The sequence below is a fragment of the Pagrus pagrus genome, assembly GCF_965226575.1.
Source record: "Pagrus pagrus genome assembly, chromosome: 11".
Lineage (NCBI taxonomy): Eukaryota > Metazoa > Chordata > Actinopteri > Spariformes > Sparidae > Pagrus > Pagrus pagrus.
In genome coordinates this window covers 11,568,473-11,586,567 of record NC_140195.1, presented here as the reverse complement: position 1 = coordinate 11,586,567, position 18,095 = coordinate 11,568,473, and the positions used below count along the sequence as shown (strand labels likewise).

The 18,095-nt window shown below is 41.1% G+C and overlaps 2 protein-coding genes across 2 annotated transcripts; both read left to right on the top strand.

Annotated features, from left to right (window-relative positions):
• Positions 1 to 5,312: 5,312 nt before the first annotated feature.
• On the top strand, positions 5,313 to 8,529 carry LOC311264618 (aquaporin AQPAe.a; the record flags this gene model as incomplete). The annotated part of the gene is made up of 5 exons (XM_084365630.1): positions 5,313 to 5,525; positions 6,283 to 6,444; positions 6,527 to 6,691; positions 7,343 to 7,423; positions 8,258 to 8,529. 5 exons carry the CDS (start codon positions 5,313 to 5,315, stop codon positions 8,471 to 8,473), a joined length of 837 nt encoding a protein of 278 aa, XP_084221756.1. The 3' UTR covers positions 8,474 to 8,529.
• A 5,356-nt stretch (positions 8,530 to 13,885) lies between these two features.
• On the top strand, positions 13,886 to 15,682 carry mipb (major intrinsic protein of lens fiber b). The gene is made up of 4 exons (XM_084366329.1): positions 13,886 to 14,346; positions 14,607 to 14,771; positions 14,854 to 14,934; positions 15,018 to 15,682. Exons 1-4 carry the CDS (start codon positions 13,987 to 13,989, stop codon positions 15,201 to 15,203), a joined length of 792 nt encoding a protein of 263 aa, XP_084222455.1. The 5' UTR covers positions 13,886 to 13,986; the 3' UTR covers positions 15,204 to 15,682.
• Positions 15,683 to 18,095: the final 2,413 nt, after the last annotated feature.

Below are 18,095 nucleotides of genomic sequence, written 5' to 3'. Positions count from 1 at the left end.
AATGTTCCCGTTTCCTCCCACAGTGCAGAGACATGCAGGTTAGGTCATGTGGTGACTTAAAGTTGCCTAGCCTACTCATACATAGCAAACAAACTATCAGGAGCAGATCCAGTGTGATTGAGAAGTTTTTTTAATAAATAATTTGTATGAATGAGGTTATTGAATATAATGTACACTGATTTAACAACTTCACTTTGACTATATATGGTCCAGGTGGAGCTGTAACAGTGTTGTGTAAAGTACCCAAAAGTCAAACTTGAGTAAAAGTGAAGATATCATGATAAAATATTACTTTGGTAAAAGTAAAAGTGAATAAATGTATCTCATATTAAATATACTCAACTATCACAAGCAATTTTCTACCAATAAATGTACTTAAGTGTCAAAAGTAAAATTATACATACAGTATATTTATGTGTATGTATATAATATATAATATTGGTTGAGGGATTTTCTGGAGATGTGGAGCTGCAGCTGCATCGTTCCTCAGGGAGACTCATTCTAAAATTGCGATTAAAAAAAAAAAAATTAATTTATGCTGTGTGCCAACTTAATTTACCTGGACCCAGTGACTTATATACGTATACTTACACATCTGAACAAATATTTCAAGTGTTTCCTTTATTATGATACCTTCATTATTCAAATAGACCTTGTAGTTGCAGAGATACACTCACACACAAAATAGAAGCTAGTTCTTAACAGGTTAATAAATTGCTTTGAGCATTTTTTCACAAATTATTAAACATTTTTAAAGACAACCCCATGATTCTTTTCATTAACCAATCTTTATCTTTAGCCTCTTATTTCCTGATAGGCGTATTAATTAAAACGATCATAAATTGCGGCCCTAAGAATACGAATGAGAACTGCAGGTATTATATTTAATAAGAAAGAAACATAGACTTACAGAATTTATTGTATTTTTCTGTTGTAAAGATTCCAGTCCCTAATTTCAGTAGGTTACTATTTACTGGTATAAAAAGCTACTATTAACAACATAACATGAGAGTGAAGTTTATGCTATATTTAGATTGTGCTGGCAGGTTCTTTAAAGGACAAGTTAACCCCAAAATTAGTTTGAATGAATGAATTAAGTCAATATCTGCTCATGCTGATGGAAAGTTTCATAGTCCACAAAATGTTTTTGCTGTGAAGCCCCAGAAATGTTTTGTGAACTATGAAACTTCACCTGATGTGCATTTTCATTTTTGGGTGAACTTATCCTTTAATATTCCTGCTCATTATTTGATTTCAACAGACACAGCATTATATCTGAAAAGAAGGCGACACTGTTAAAATGGCAGGTGAACATTTTTAAAGAAGTCTCACGCTGCCTGTTTACCTCATACCTCTACTAAAACTCACTGTATATCACGAGACAAGCCCGCTGCGATACGTCATGTTAAAGGTGAAAAAGAGCCCTTGACCATGATGGACAACATGCTGAAGTATTCGGGTGGGGCTCTGCAGCTCCCTGGAGGGTCCTGTCTGAGGCACATGCTGAACGTCCTGCCATCACTCCCAGCTGCTCCACAGTCGTAGAGACTCAAGTGCAGCGCGCTCGCACGCGCTTCTGTTTTACACTTACATCTACGAAGCACCTAAAAAAAAATATGGAGATACTCAGAATCAGAAGAATAAAAACCTGTGTATTGTCTTTTTCGTGCATTTCTCCCTTTGCCCTCCATTGCTCTCTCAAATCCCTTAGCTGGCACTTTGTGTGAGTGTGTGTACATTTGTGTGTGAGTGAAATTGTGTCCGTGTCAGCACTCTGGGCGGAGGGGGCTGAAAACTACCCACGCCAGCGGGTTCCAGTGTGCCCCCCGCCCGTCCCGCTCCACACAGTTGGGCTTAGCCCCACAAAAGGGGGGATAACAGTTTAACAGTTGCCGTGGAGAGGAGGGGGTAATCCACAGCATAATGGGGCACTCCAGCACCCCCCTCGGCCCCCCAACAGACCAACCAACCAGTTCATTCTGGACTGGAGTTGAGGGCCCCTGATGCCTGGGACCCCAAATATCATCACGAAACATCATGTCAGCTGCCTCTATAATACACAAAAAGTTTTACACAAACAATTTAAAACATAAATACTCAGCCGTGATGAACTAAATCCTTCATCAACGCGGCCTGAGGGGAATATTCTCAGTTTTTAGTCAAACTGAGGAATTCTGTCTGTAATGCAAAACGTCTTCACAAGGTGAGCGTTTGTTTGATATCAAAGGGAGAAAATGAAACGCAGTGCACAGACGCAGCATCACAATAGGCTCTATGGCAACAGCATCATGAAAGAGTTTGTCCCCATGGTGATCAGATCAGTACCTCACAAGAAGGCCTAGTCTGTGGAAGGAATAAAACGAGGGTGGGAGGACATCATTTTCCAGATCATACCGTTAACATAACCCAACAGTCTGATTTACATAACGGCTCGCTCTTGTTCAATACTAACTCTATTTCCTCTGCTGCTTGATATGAAACGCCACTCTGTCTGAACCTTCGGAAAAACCTCATTTCCCTCGAGCAGATAAATAATTAGAGGACAGAAGGAAGAGTCATATTTATCCGATGCTGAAATGCAACGTATGACTCAATAGATAATTTCAAAGCAGAGGATGCGGTCTGTTCTTGTCACTCTGGTCGTCCCTGCTCACTAATGGTCCCTTTCTCCTATAATTGATATGAAAATCAGGCTGAGCAGCAGTAATGGGTGCCAGGTGCTCAGGACACGCCAACGCAGCTCAGCACAAACAGGAGACAACAGGACAAGCAATAAACCCTTTATGTTACGTGAATGTTAAACTCTTGTAGTCCTACATGTAGCCCTATGTAGGTCATGTTGGTAAGGCAGGTGCATCTGTAGGCCTATGACATTTTAAAGGTTTGAAAGCCATCTCAGAAAACGGTTTCACAATATCAAGATATACAGGATTATACACTTATTATTATTATTATTATTATTCTTATTAGTAGTAGTAGTTGTAGTAATATCATTTACAATGAATGGAAGGAAAACAGACATGAAACAGGACATGAAACAGGATACATATTTGAATTATATATATATATATATATTAATAAACACTAATTTAATACCGTAAATTGGCCGTTTTTTTTAAGTAATTTTGTTATTGTCAACAAATTTCAAACCAACAATAGAGCTATTTTGGTCTGATTTTGCCACAATACTGCCAGTCTTTAGTTCTGCTAGCTGCTCTTTGAGGTTGTGCCAAAATGCTAATGTTAACATGCTCACAATCGCAATGCTAACATTTGGACTTTTAGCGTAATGTTTCGAAGTTCACCATCTAAGTTTTACGTGCTGCATACATGCTAACATTTGACAACTGGCACTAAACTTTAAGGTGGCCATAAACAAAAGTGTTGGAAAAACAGATATTTTAACCAGTTTTACAAACTAATTTGTTCCTTTTAAAGAAGTAATTATATCACAAAACTGCAAGTCTACAGTTAACATTAGCTATCATTAGCACTAATCTGAATCCTGGCCATCACGAAACAGAAATTTCAACCTGTTTATGGAGCTAGAGGAAAAGTCAAGGGTTCACTGGTTCAAACCAAATTTCATTGCAATCCATTTCATAGTTCAGATATTTCAGTCTCAATCAGCAAACAAACATCACCATCCATAGAGCCATGCTGCTAGCATAGCTACATAGCTTAATTTAACAAAAGGCTTATTAATTTTCTTAAACAGCTAATGTTAGGCTAATTTTAAGCAAATATTACTCAAAAAGGAGTTAATTGTACTTATGTAAGGGGCTAATTGCAGTTATGTTCATGCACATTTGGTCCTTCTTCAGTGTAATGAAGGAGAACATCAGTCTGTTGAGGCGCACCCATGTTTTTATGCCATTTTTACAGCAGCCATTTTGATACAAAACAGCAGGTAAACACAGAAGACTCTGTACCTAAACAGAACAGAACCTACATTAATATCATTAGTCACAGCTGTGTTTACCAACTATTTCATGTCAAGATGGCTGATGTTAAAAAGGTCTATCCATTGTTGTTCTGGTGTTTTCATTAGAAGAAAAATAGAGAATAACATTACACTTATTATGTCATTTATCCTTGAGGGTGTATGGCTGGCAGACCAGCAGACATTTCTGTATTAAAACACTAACTTACAGCAAACATCTCAAGCTAACAAATGCTTCTACAGCTCCGCTGAAAAACTCTACATGACCTGATTTCGTCCCAGTGCTCATAATTGTGATCAGCTTGTTTCGACCATTCACCCAGACCTTGTGCAACCATCTGAAGTGGCCACAATCACTTCAGTTTGAGCGTAAGTGAAAGGCTCCCGGTAGTTTACTGAAGATGCGTTAAATTGCTCAAGGTCGGTTGCATGTGTTGGAGGAAAAATTGGGAGGTGTTACGTGTTACACATGCAACCTTGGAGAGACATATTTCAAGGGCTTGTGCTGACAAATGTTTGTGCAGAGGAAGCCTTGATGGGGACTGAGGTGTGGGGCAAGGAGAGGGTGAGGAGAGAGAAAGAGAAGGGGGGAGGCTGCTCTCATCAAAGGACCTCTCAGAGACTCTACAAGTTAATGAGGGACGTAGCAGAGACCCTGAAGCCCTCAGACCCTGACAGCTACGCACAGACGGACGGACAGGCACGGAGACGGACCTACAGAGGACAAAAAGCCTTAGGAGAACGTACTCACTGAGTTGGAGATGACGTGGAGTGAGGTAAGCATCTTATTTTATTGCCTTAGTGTATAAATCCCTCATGTTTTTCCACATGTATCCAGCGTTGTGTTCACTAAGGAGGGTTTGTGTGTTTGTATTTAAAAGTGATTTTAGGACAATTGATGCATTTTAATCAGGTTACAGAGTTGAAATACAGGTTACAGGACGTGTTTATGTGAGATAAAGTGATAGAATAAGTATTGTCTTTGTCTCCTTTAATGTTTTTGTGTCATGTTTAATATTTTTCTACAGCCTTTGATAGCATTAGAAGGTACAAGAAGTCGATGAATAAAAATAAATATGCACTCTTAATCAGGCTTTAGGTAACTTGATTAGATTATTGACATGGGGTAACCTTGTTCGTCACAATCATCTTTGATTGTGTCATCTTTAAAAATGTTACAGCTTCTGATAGAAGGTGCGATAAGTAAATTGATAAACATAATCCTCAGCATGGACAGTATACAGTCTTTTTCAGGGTTTATGTGACTGTATAAAGTGTTTTAATATGTTTCTGATCATGAATCCTAGCACCAGTTTGAGCAAGATTAAACATTTTCTATGGTTGGACTAAATATAGACCGACTTTGTTTATGTCCCCTTTCCCCGAGGAGCTCCGTAGTCGGCAGTTCTGGCGTGCCATGCTCGCGGAGCTGCTCGGCACCCTGGTGTTAGTGAGCACCGTGCTGGGAGCCTCTTTGCCCGGCCCTGGAGGGGCCCTCGAGGGACCCCTGTACCCAGCAGTGGCAGTGGGTGTGGTGATTGTTGCGCTGGCACACTGTTTTGGAGAAATAAGTGGAGCACAGGTGAATGTCTTGTGGTAATACGTTTCATTTTAATGTTTTGTTTTTGTTTTTCTGAGTGGAAAATCTTTGCTGGTGGTAACATACCAGTTGTCAGTGGTGGACGAAGGATTCATATTATTTACATGAGTTAAAGTACCAATATGGAAATGTAAAAAAATACTGAAATTAAAGTTTATCTTAAGTAAAAGTACACAAGTATTATTAACTCAAAATAAGAGCACTCATTAATGCCCATGTGAATGATATATTTTCATATATGACATTTTAGTAGTTATTGTTTGTTTAAACCACTTTACACACTGTTAGGTAGTTTGAGTGGTTGTGAGATGATTAATGGAGAAATAAAAGAAAAAAACATTTCTGATTTTTGGGACTTTTCTTTGCCTTTTTGAGAATATTGCATCATTTTACATCTTTGGGCCTCGAATAGTTTTTAAAATGAAACCATGTGAGACATTTCGTGGAAAAATGACTCTTTGGTCACATCTGAATATACGTCAAACGAAGAAACTACGACTTTCTTGAGATGAAAATGTCTCTTTTATTTTGTCAAACATCATGTGTGTAATTCATGGCACAGTTCAAACTGGATCAACAAATGATTTGTCCCTCGCTCTTCACTACTGTACATGTGTTTTCTGAAACAAGGCCTCCTGGTGATTCACCAGCAGGGGAGCGACTTCACTTCTCTATTTAATTGTTTTTCATATTCTTAAGGTGTTTTATACGTTGGTGTGTGTTTGTGCTCCCTGACCAGGTAAATCCTGCGGTGACTCTGTCTCTGCTGGCCACTCGGAGGATTGATGTTCTCAGGGCTCTCGTTTATATCACTGCACAGTGTTTGGGGGCCTCTTTAGGAGCTGGGGCCCTCTACCTGGCCCTGCCACTGAAAACCACTGCAGACCACTTTGTCAACAGGGTCAGTTCTCAGATTATAAGCAGGTTACTTGTTGAGAATCGTAAGATCTTCTCAGAATATTCCTTTCTTTTACCTCTCTCAGGTTCCTATAGAGTTGAATGCAGGCCAGGCTCTGGGCATAGAGGTGTTGTGCACCTTCCAGATGGTCTTCACTGTGTTCTCAGTGGAGGATCAGCGACGGAGGGAATGCACAGAACCAGGAAACCTGGCTATTGGATTAGCACACACTGCTGGAGTGCTAATAGGGGTAAGAGGAGCTTTCTGTCAGTTTTGATGAACGCTAGTGTGTCGCAGAAAGTAGGTCATTTGTGTTAAACCTTTTAACATTTAAACATTTCATGGGATTCATCTCACAATCCAAAGATTTTAAGTTTGTTGAAATTGACTGACTCTGATCAGACAGTTTGGCAGTTTGTCCAGGGTGTTTACACGACAATCTAAGGAAACTGTCTGAGTCTAAATAGGAATATGGAGGAAAACAAAATAAGTGATTTAGTTAATCACACGAAAAACTCATTCTTTCTAACACCTTAGCCAGCCACCCAGCAACCATTTTGTAGTTTTCTGGAGTTACGCTAAGCTGCAGTCTTGCTGGGATGATGTAAAAGTAGACATAGAAGACATTAGCATTCAGACACAGCATGACAAGCTATGACAAGAAAATGGTGTCGAGATGACCCTCCAGAGAAGGAGCGAGGGTTAGAGGATGGAAAGGCTGACCTACATCCTCAGGGTCACATTTTTTTTTTTTTTTCACAGAAAAGTGGATTGTATGCTCATGTTGTCGTTTCTGGATCTGAAAATAAAAAAGTGTAATAAAAAACAAAAGTAGCACTTCATTTGTGTGTGTGTGTGTGTGTGTGTGTGTGTGTGTGTGTGTGTGTTGTTTTTCTGTCAGGCGAGGTTCTCTGGTGCAGGTATGAACCCTGCTCGTGCTCTGGGTCCGGCCATCATCACCGGCTTCTGGGAAAACCACTGGGTGAGAGAGAAGTCTGTCTCCATGGAAACACTGGTCACTGCTGCTGGATGATTGTGTTTAATTGGTCAAAGTTCAGATCATAATAATCGAAATAAATGTAATGGTGGAGAGCATTTTGGGTATTTCTATTGCTAGTTTATACTTTTACTACATTTACCTCAGATTCAGATCTGACATTAACGGTGCACTACGTAGTTTCGTGGAAGAAATCTTAACAAGAAGAGAAAAATCCTCAAACACAATGTCATACTGTTTTATTGTTTATATGTGCAGGACCCTTCGCAGCAGCCACCTTTAAAGCTTCAGACAGTGTTGTGGCGACCTTATTCTTCTCTTAAGACAGCATGTTTATTCAGTTATGGAGACATATAAATAGTGTTTGCATTGTTCCCTAATCAACATAGTAAATAGTAACTTTCCATTGTTTTCCAGCCTTTTTGAGCTGTGATCCTCTACAAAAAGCACTGTCTAGTTGAGGCTCATTGCAGGTTTATATTTCACGTCTGACTTGGTTTAAGGTCCATCAAAGACGCATTTCTCCTCTAAACATCTTGGATGGACCACTGAACTTATCTACCTGACTGCAAATAAAGTAGATAAAACTACCTCGAAATTCAGCAAAATTCTGCTTAATGCACCAGTATTCAGTAACTAAAACATCATATATATAATATAAGTATATATAAGTACACTAATATTTGTGCACTTTTACTTAATCAAAAGTTTTGAATGCAAGACCTTTGTTGATTTGTGGTGGATCACCCAGATATAGTGACTGTCTACTCACAACCCTTATATCTCATTTTAAGCTGTTATTCTTTCACCCACCTTCAGGTTTATTGGATCGGACCGGTGACCGGTGCTGTACTGGGTGGAGTGTCCCACGAGTTCTTCTTTGCGCGCAGTGCGTCACGCCAGAAGCTAGTGGCATGTCTGACCTGTAAGGATATCGAGATCGTGGAGACGACCAGCATGACCGGATCATCGCTGTCCACAGTCACACAGAACGCCATGAGAGCCAAGCAGGCCAACAAACAAGAAAACAACTGACGACACAGGCATGAAAAAAACAACATCGTAGACATTCATTCTGTAATATCACAGTGATTTTTATAAAGAGATGTATAGTTCTTCAGTCATCTGATCAGACTTGACTGCAGCAAAGACTAAAGAAAAGCTGTGCATCAAGTTTAATTTTGCACATGCATGAGCCCCATTAACATTAATAACATACAGTGTGAAATACAAAATAATACAGCAGCTGCTAAACGATCCAAGGGAGGAAAAATATCTTTATCCTAGATTCAACATTTTGAGTTTTAAAGCAGAATTCCAGTCCTGAGATTAAGAGAAATCCTTCACTTATGTGAAATCAGTGACACCTTGAGAGAAAACTCAAGGGAAGCTGGAGCTCAGGTGGAAGATCAATTGAAGAATTGTCAATTAATTGTAAGATTGATGGTTTGATCTCAGCTCTTTCTGACGAAGTGCAAGACAGTGAACACCAAAATGCAACCGATCGTGATAAATCTGCTGTTTATTTTCTTCATTAATCGATTTTTTTACCATAAAATGTCAAAAAAAGTTCTTTCAAGAGCCTAAGATGAAGCATTCAAATATCTTATTTTGACCAACTCAAAGTCTAAAACTTAAATATATTCAGTAAACAGAAATAAGAGCAGATCTCTCACATTTTACAAGATGGAACCTGTGAATGTTTTTGCATTTTTGCTTGAAAAAATGAGTCACTTGATTTATCTGTTCTCAAAATAGTTGCAGATCTTTTGCCAATTAACTGACTAATCGTTTAAGTGCTATAAAAATGCATAAGTCTGGCAAATGATAGGAAGGTACGACATTTCGCAGTTACAAGTTGAAGTCATGAATTCTACATGTAAGAATATATTAATGAAAATGAGGCAACATGCACACCACTTGCTTTTTTTGTGGTGCAGGGAATCAAATCCCCCCCAAAAATCTAATGAAACAGAGTGTTTCAGAGTATGTTCCTGCACATACTTCTCAGTTCACTTTCACTGGATTTATTGAAAAAGGTTGACTATTCACAAAGATGTCACAAAGACCTTGGGAAATGTACTCTGACATTATTAAAAGTCAGCCTGTCACTGAGCTGAAACAGAGTCTGTGTTTTATGGTTTGAATATAGAATTAAAGTAACCACAGCTGACAGATAAATGTGGTTGAGTAAAATACAACATTTCCCTTTGAAATGTAGTGGAGGAGACGCAGAGAAGCACAAAATACCACTACCTTAAGATGTACAGTTTAAAATGAGCCTGTGTAACTTTAGCTTACCTGTAGACGTTCAAGGAATGATGGTAAATGCTAAAACGTGATATAATAGAGCGCTGCAGGGATGACATATTTTTAGGCTAACCTGGAAGTTAGCATAGTTAGCAGCCTGTGGGATTTTTCAATTGGAGTTTGGATTATTGCAGAAAAGAAGCTCTGTGGCAGCTAAAAGTTTACTTACATGTTTGTTCAACAAGATAATCTTCACAAATGAACACCACCTTCATGACTTTTAAGCGTACATGTAATTGCCAGAAGTAAAAAAAACAAACGTTACGTTATAAGCAAACTACATGGCGGTCGCATGAGATAGAGGTCATGACACTTCTTACTACACCAGGCAGCCGCCTATTTCAAGACAAAAATGCTTTATAATTCAAATGTGCCTTTATTTACCGCTGTTTCTTATGTTGTAGAACAAAACGTGAAAATCTCTTGCGCTTGTGATAACCACAGACCTCATTTCAGGCATCTAACCAAAAACCCATTCAAAAAACCCACTGACTTCGAGACGAGGGAACAGGAAGTGCAAAAACGTTAGCCAACGTTAGCCACCATAAACTACTGGACATACCAGACTACATGGGGCTGAAGCAGCAAATCCCCTCAGTGTGTTTAGTTGACTGAGGGTATGTTTTATGGCTCTTTAATTCAACTTTGTGTTTAAAAGAGGAATAATGTGTTATTTCTTCTTTCAAAGTTACACGGTCTCCAACAGCGCTCGTTTTTTTTGTAATTGTTGAACTCATATGCTGCAGTGACAAAGGGAAGGTTACGTTCAAGTGATCACTGTGTTCATATTTCAGTGAGTTATCCTTTCAGCGTTTTTAGCTCATCCTGGAGAGTCATTATGCTCTACGAATTCTGGCTAAAATGAGTCTTTGCCTGTTGTTTTTTTGGACAGAAACAAACGTGGTAGCTGAATGTGACCTTTGAGGTCCTAGTCGCCTGTCATTAGTGTATATAAAGGTGTAGCAAATATTGTGAGATTCAGTATTATTACTTTCACATTTGCACATCATTAGAATGTATAATGGAGACTCATTGAAATCCTGCTGAAAAACACCATTGTGTTCGCCATTTTCAGTTGCGTCCCGTGTCTGTGAATGCTTTGAAATGCTAACGAGGTCCTTGCCCTGAACTGTGGGTTCAATGATGCTCTCAATCCGTCCAATATCTCTCTCATGTCTGCGCCTGTTAGCGTCCGTCTCTTCTCCGACATCTCCTATTCACAATCAAATGGACCTTCATACCTCCGTAATGGCCTGACAGAGAGAACATCTTCAGTGGAAATAAGCTTTGTAATTTAAAATGGATAAAATGAGCGTACATGTGTGTTTGTGTGTGTGTGTGTGTGTGTGTGTGTGTGTGTGTGTGTGTGTGATAGAGACTTTTTGCTTTCATGAAACCTTCATTTATATTTGTTTGATTTTGGTATCAGTTGCCATGATTGTCCTGTCTTAAAACATGTTTTGTGTGTAATTTAAAGGGTCAGTTCACCCAAATTACAAAAAGACACTAGTGGAAAGTAATTAATGTTCAATTTTGAGCCATTTCACTTGGGTATTTCCAAAATCTTTATACTCCATGACATTTAAGAGGCAAATATTGGTCTTTATTTATTTGAAAATGTTAGTTCCTGGTTACTTAAAAATTATTTAGATCACAGTAAAAAAAATTCACAAGCTACCCACTAGACGACATTTATAAAGTAGTTAATCCATCTTTACCAGCCTCAACTGTTAAGTAAATATAGCATACATTTATGCTATTGTCCTTTTATTAAGTAAAAATTCAAATGTGCGACTTTCACTTGTCACAGAGTATTTCTACACTGTGGTATCGCTACTTTTACTTTAAGTTCACCCAAAAATGAAAATGCAGTTATTATCTACTCCCTAATGCTGATGGAAAGTCAGGTGAAATTTCATAGTCCACTCAACATTTCTAGAGCTTCACACCAAAACAGTGTTGCAGCAAAAACTGCCAAAAAGAAAAAACAAACAAACAAACAAAACCAAAACAGAAAAAGTCTACAGCAGCCCTGAGATCCCAAATTAATTTGAAAAAATGTCATTCACACTCCTGACGCGCTGTTGAGGTTGTGCGTCCACTTCAGATGGGGTGCATACTTACACTATTAGCTTTAGCTGGTCTTCATTTCGGAGATGTCTGCCTCCATCCCAGTACTCTCGACACCACAAGTAATGAGTGAGAACGTTTTTTATTTGGGTGAATTGCCCCTTTAAAATGTATCTTTAATATAATAAAAAGTATACTGTATATATGATGTATTGATATTAATAATTGAGGTATAATGTGTACACTGTATTAAAGTCTAAAATAAAACCATGTTGGCGATCACTGCAGCAGCGTGATTTGAATACACACACTCATACATAAACTATTCACACACACACATCGTGCACAATAGCTATAACTGCCACAGTGCCGCCAGCATTTTGCATTGTGTGTGTTCTTTCTAACATGTATAAAAGGGAGTTAAAACGGCGAGCTCAGCGTTCTGCATTCATCACCCCCCCCCAAACACACACACACACACACACACACACACACACACACACCTCCCCCCTCCTCTCTCTCAACAGTGATGGCTCTCGACTGGTCAGCGCGATGCCCCGCTGCTGCTCAGTAACCCCCACCGTCCCCCCACATCCCTGCTGCACTGCTCCGCACACACACACGCACATGTGGACAAACACACTCTCTCACATAATGCAGGCCTCTGCCGAGCAGCTCCTAGAAGCCCCTGTCACAACAGAAGACACAACATGCTGTGTTATGTGAATTATTGTTGGTCCGCCGCTTCCACAAATTCATTTTCACAGTTTTTTCCTCCTCTCTCCATTGTTGTTTTCATTCCTTGCACATTTGTCTTCACCTTCTGCTGTGTCCTCTCCGTGGCTGTGGAGCAGTGCCAGTGACGGCTCTGAGCTCTGAGGCAATGTCAAGTTCATATTCACAGGCCTCGGCATGCGATGTCTGCTGCCGATAGGAAGAGACTTTTCTTTGTCTCCTCTTAAAGATAACTGGTTATGTCTTCGGCACAATAAACAGAAGCAATAAATGTGATCGCACACTTTAGCTGTAGCTTTAGCATTTAGCATAGCAGATTTAAGATGATCCTTTGTTAGCCGTTAATATGTATTTTTGTCTTGTCTCCGTCCATACGCAGCACACATGCTTGTTACAGACAATGGTTTCACAGGGTCAGGCATTTCAGTGTATGGGTCAGTTCAGCGCTGTTAGCTTTGGGCACTTCCGTCCGGGGCCCCAACTGTATTATCTGCATGTGTGTATATGTGTATACGTGTATGTGTGTGTGCATGCGCGTGTCTTTGTGTATTTTCTGTCCTTGTCCATCAGCATTTGCGTCCCCTGATTATGACAGTTATGATATGTCAACAGATGACATACGCCCCAAAGAAAACTTTCTCCTTTCAGCGTCAGCTGCTATTCGCCACCATTCTTCCTCCTAGTTTCCCACTCCTCCTGAATAGAAAAAGCACTTCCTGTTGTCTCCTCATTCAAACTCTCTCTACCTGCCAATAAATGTCTTTCGTGGATTTCCACTCATTCTCACTTTATCTGCTTCTCCTCTCTTTTGGCCTCGGCCTGTTATGGGGGGGCGACAGAGGGGTTAAGTTTGTTTGATTTAGGATGTCCAGCACTGCCGCCCCCCGCCCTTGGCCCTACAGGGGGATTATGGCGTCACCTGGGGCCCCTGGGGGGGTATTATAAAGCCCCTGTCTGGCCCTCTCCCCTCCGTCAGAGAGGCTAAAAGGTCCACCGGACACTCTGTCTATCCCCGTCTCTACTTTAGAAACACCCCTTTAGTATTGATGCCCACCTCCTCTTGACAACTCACCCACCTGAGATCTCCACCTACACTCCCACATTATCTCACACCTATGTCTTTGCGACAGGTGGACAGAGGTGGCAAGCGAACGCAGCTGAGTTGACTTTACCAACCCAGTTCACGGCTTGGTAAAGATCCGTTGAGTGGATTCGTCTGTTGACGTTCTGAAATCCTGTTTTTGTCTTTGAACTGACTCTGAGCGTTTTTTTTTTTGGTCAGCTGAGTTTGCTGACTTCAAAAGGGAGAACCTTTTTTGTTATTTTTGGCATTTCAAGAGGACCGAAAAGGTACCCATTTACCTTTTCCAAACTCTGATTTATTTTTAAAGAATCTTCTTCATCTGGTGGAGAGCCTCAAGCGAACAGTCACCATGTGGGAGTTCCGGTCCATGAATTTTTGGCGGGCGGTCTTCGCAGAGTTCTTCGGGACCATGTTCTTTGTATTCTTCGGCATGGGCGCTGCCCTGCGCTGGACCACCGGGCCTCATCATGTCCTTCATGTGGCCCTGTGCTTTGGGCTAGCAGCTGCCACCCTCATCCAGTCCATTGGCCACATCAGCGGCGGCCACATTAACCCTGCCGTTACCTTTGCCTACCTTGTTGGCTCACAGATGTCTCTTTTCCGTGCCATTTTCTACATCGCCGCCCAGTGCCTGGGTGCTGTAGCTGGGGCTGCTGTGCTCTACGGGGTCACACCTGGCAACATGAGAGGCAACATGGCAATGAACACGGTAAGGACCCGATGTGGATGTTTCAGAAAACAAATCTAGCAATGGAGTACATTTTGGAGTTTAGAAGTTTGTTAAATTTGGCAAGATGGATTCTACAAGTGGTGTCAGCTCAGGTTTAGTTCAGTCAAGTCCAACTGGGCCATCTACTCAAAACTATTTAAAACCAAAGATACCAAACGCTGTATCTATAATTAACTTCAGATTGAGGCCGTGGTTTCTTTAATTTAAGCAAATGTTTTTGTCCACATGTGTATCTCCAGCTGCAGCCTGGCATCAGTCTGGGAATGGCCACCACTGTGGAGGTCTTCCTCACCATGCAGCTTGTGGTTTGCATCTTCGCCGTGACCGATGAGAGGAGAAACGGACGCCTGGGATCTGCCGCCCTATCCATCGGCTTCTCCGTCACCATTGGACATCTCATGGGGGTGAGGCTCAAAGAAACATAGGTGTTAAATAAGAATCAATCATTCAACAACACAATGCTGTAACAGGAGTATTTTGTTGTAGATGTACTACACTGGTGCTGGAATGAACCCCGCTAGGTCCTTCGCCCCTGCTGTGCTCTTCAGGAACTTCATCAACCACTGGGTAAGGCCTGAGATCACACTGAAGACATCAACCTCAGCACTGAACTGAACACTGTCTTAACTGATGATGTTTGCTGCCCGCAGGTGTACTGGGTCGGGCCTATGATAGGAGGTGCAATGGGCGCCCTCCTGTACGATTTCATGCTGTTCCCACGCATGAGAGGTCTGTCCGAGCGCCTGGCCACACTCAAGGGCAGTCGGCCCCCCGAGAGCGAGACCCAGCAGGACACCCGCGGGGAGCCCATCGAGCTCAAGACGCAAGCCCTATAAACCTGCCCCCTTTCTCCGACTGGGGCCAAGGGATGAGGGACAAGGCCCTGAGCTACGCCAACCCCACCTCCACTGCCTCCCCCCATGCCTTCACACAACATCGCACAAGACTAACCCAAATACTCACATCTAGACTAACACACAACTCCAGTGCCACTGTAAAAACCGACACACAAACAGGTTCACAACCTCTAACCTCAACACACAACAAGACTCCTCTACCCCCCAGTCCTCACTCTGTATTCTGAACAGGACATTGTGTTTTTGATAAATGGTGACCAGAGCCTGAACCAGCAGCCGCCTCGTCTCTCCCTCCACCTGCCTGCTTCCAATCAACTTCATCTGTGACTCAGAGGAGCATCAAAACCCTGAATTTGATCAGAGAGGTTTAGGAAGGCGGGTGTCGGAAAGGGGGTGAGACCGAGGGCAGGATGAGGGTGAAGCGGGGATGTGGGTATGATATGAGAAGGTTAAGAGGGCATGGGGAAGGTGAAGGTGGAGTAAAGGGGTGGGGGTTGGGGTTTGGGTAGGGTAGAGAGGGCAACACTCTGGGTTTGTGGTCGTTTAAAGTTGGGTTAGACCAGTGAAGATGGGCATGCTTTTCATTATTCATCTGAATTTATCTCCATTCTAGTTTTTTTTTTTTTTTTTTTTAGGTTCATTTTGTTTTCTGCACTTCAGACACAAGACGTGGATGTATGATACCATTAGATTTTACCAGGGTTTCACTATTTTCAATCACTACATTTTATCTGTGGGTTTGTGTTCGTGTGTGCGTGGATCCTTCTGCAGAATGTGTGCGTGCAAGCGTGCGTGAGAGTGAGCGTGTGCATGTGTGTGCGCCTGCCCGTGCGTATGAGCGTGTTTGCAAGTGAGTGTGTATACGTGTGTGTATGTGTGTGTGTGCGTGTGTGTGTGTGTGTGTGTGTGTGTGTGTGTGAGAACAAGATTGCAGATACAGTACTTTTTATTTCGTTTTATTTTCATTACCGCTCTCCTGTTTCGTACCATTAACTGTGTTCATTTTGTCATCAATTTTTAAGACATGATCATTTCTCCTCCCCTCACTGTGGTATTTGCTATGATATTCATTTTTACATAAACCATCTGCTTTTTTGTTCTGAACCAGCGCAATACAAAGGAAATGTTGTATTCCAGACTTTGATAGTAGGTCTGTTCACTGCAGATCGGCTGTGCAAGCTTTACATTGAGTCTCCTTTTATTATTTGATCCTTACTGGGAGCACAAGGCGTTTCAATAAACATTTCAATGATAATAAACATAAAAACTTGATACAAGGTTTGGGTCATCTTTGTTTTCTTTTACATTTTGCATTTTGTGGAGTTGCAGTGAGCTGCAATAAGTAATCTCGGCCAGAAGAGGGCGAAAAGAACACATAGACTGACATTTAAAAGATGAATTAGATGAGGGAATCCTAATGATTGCTGGACAAAAAAGAAGAAAAATAATGGTGTTCACATTAGTTTGAGGGAGGTGTTGTTAAGGGAGGGGTCATTTGGGTAAGACAGGCTTCACCCATAGGCGGACTATTGCTGGTGTTGGATAAGAAGATCAGTTTAAAACCGACACTGTCATTTATCTTTTGATGTCTTCTGTTCTTGTGCAGAACAGCTGATAAACTAGTGTGACTCCACCTTCAGAGGTTTGACAGAACGAAGACAGCTGCAGACTAAATCTGGAATATTCCACATTTTTTCTCATGGCCAACAAATCCCACGAAAAAGGTCAAAACAACAATTATTCTGCTATCGAGTGTGTAAAAAAGTCCTGACATAGACCTCCACTGTTGTATTAAACAATCATCAGTGAGCCACATTATTGCCTGGTGACACATCCCTTCATTATGATGAACCTGGAGCACATACACCGTCCTGCTGCCATAAATCACAAGAGCACCAAATATGTATCAATCCACAGCTGAAAATAGTCCCCAACACTCCTGTTTTAGGAAAGTTTTCTAGAAACCACAGTGCCCAGCTGTTCTAGGATCTTTCTTAGCCTGTATGTTTGTTTACTGTGTTTAAAGATGTACAGTAGGAATTTATTATTTCAGGGCTGAGAGCCACAGCCACAGAGTCGGATGAGAAGATTGATACCGGTTGATACCATGTTCCTCTGAAGTCAGGCTCAGGGTTGGAAGCTCAGATGTTGTAATGCTGCGTTCAAGGTCGCAAGACCTGAAAATGTAGGTAATGTGACAAATTGTTCACCACTTGCTGATTGATCAGCTACAAAAACGATGATGCATAGTGGATATTGTGCCATATTTCAGGGTGAAACAACATTAGCTGATGTTGAACAACTGCTAATGTTAGCATTCAACCCACTTCCAAGCGATTTGATAGTGTTACACAATACGATGGGAAAGGCATAATTTCATTATAAAATATCAATTCATATCTTGTACTCAATTATTTGAGCCTGACGACAGTAATGTAATAGGAATGGCTTTAGTTAGCTATGTGTTATAAAATATGTTGTTTTACCTTAAAATATGGCCCACTGTCCCTGCAGATTTCCATTATCCATCTTTTCAATTGCTGATCAATTGAAAAGCTGTGAAATGATAACAATTTATCAGTTTTCCTACATGTATGACATCATATGTCACAGCATTCGAGCTTTCTGTCAGAGGAAGATGGCCGATGTGTGTGACTAGCCGGAAGCCGATCAGCTTATCTTCGAATCAAGACTAGAAGCAGAGAGAAACAGCTAGCCTGGCTCCATTTAAATGTTACACAATCCACCTTACAGCATCTGTCTGTCACCATTTAACACATTACATCTTGTTTGTTTGTTGTGTAGAAAAAACAAAGAGCAAGAAAATGACAATTTGCTGTTTTACCAGACTCATTTTTGGCACGGAGCAGC

Coding starts and splice junctions, on each gene's coding strand:
- mipb (XM_084366329.1), top strand. CDS start 13,987: ATGTGGGAGTTCCGGTCCATGAATTTTTGGCGGGCGGTCTTCGCAGAG. Junction 14,772..14,853: donor CCATTGGACATCTCATGGGG/GTGAGGCTCAAA, acceptor ATTTTGTTGTAG/ATGTACTACACTGGTGCTGG. Junction 14,935..15,017: donor GGAACTTCATCAACCACTGG/GTAAGGCCTGAG, acceptor TGCTGCCCGCAG/GTGTACTGGGTCGGGCCTAT.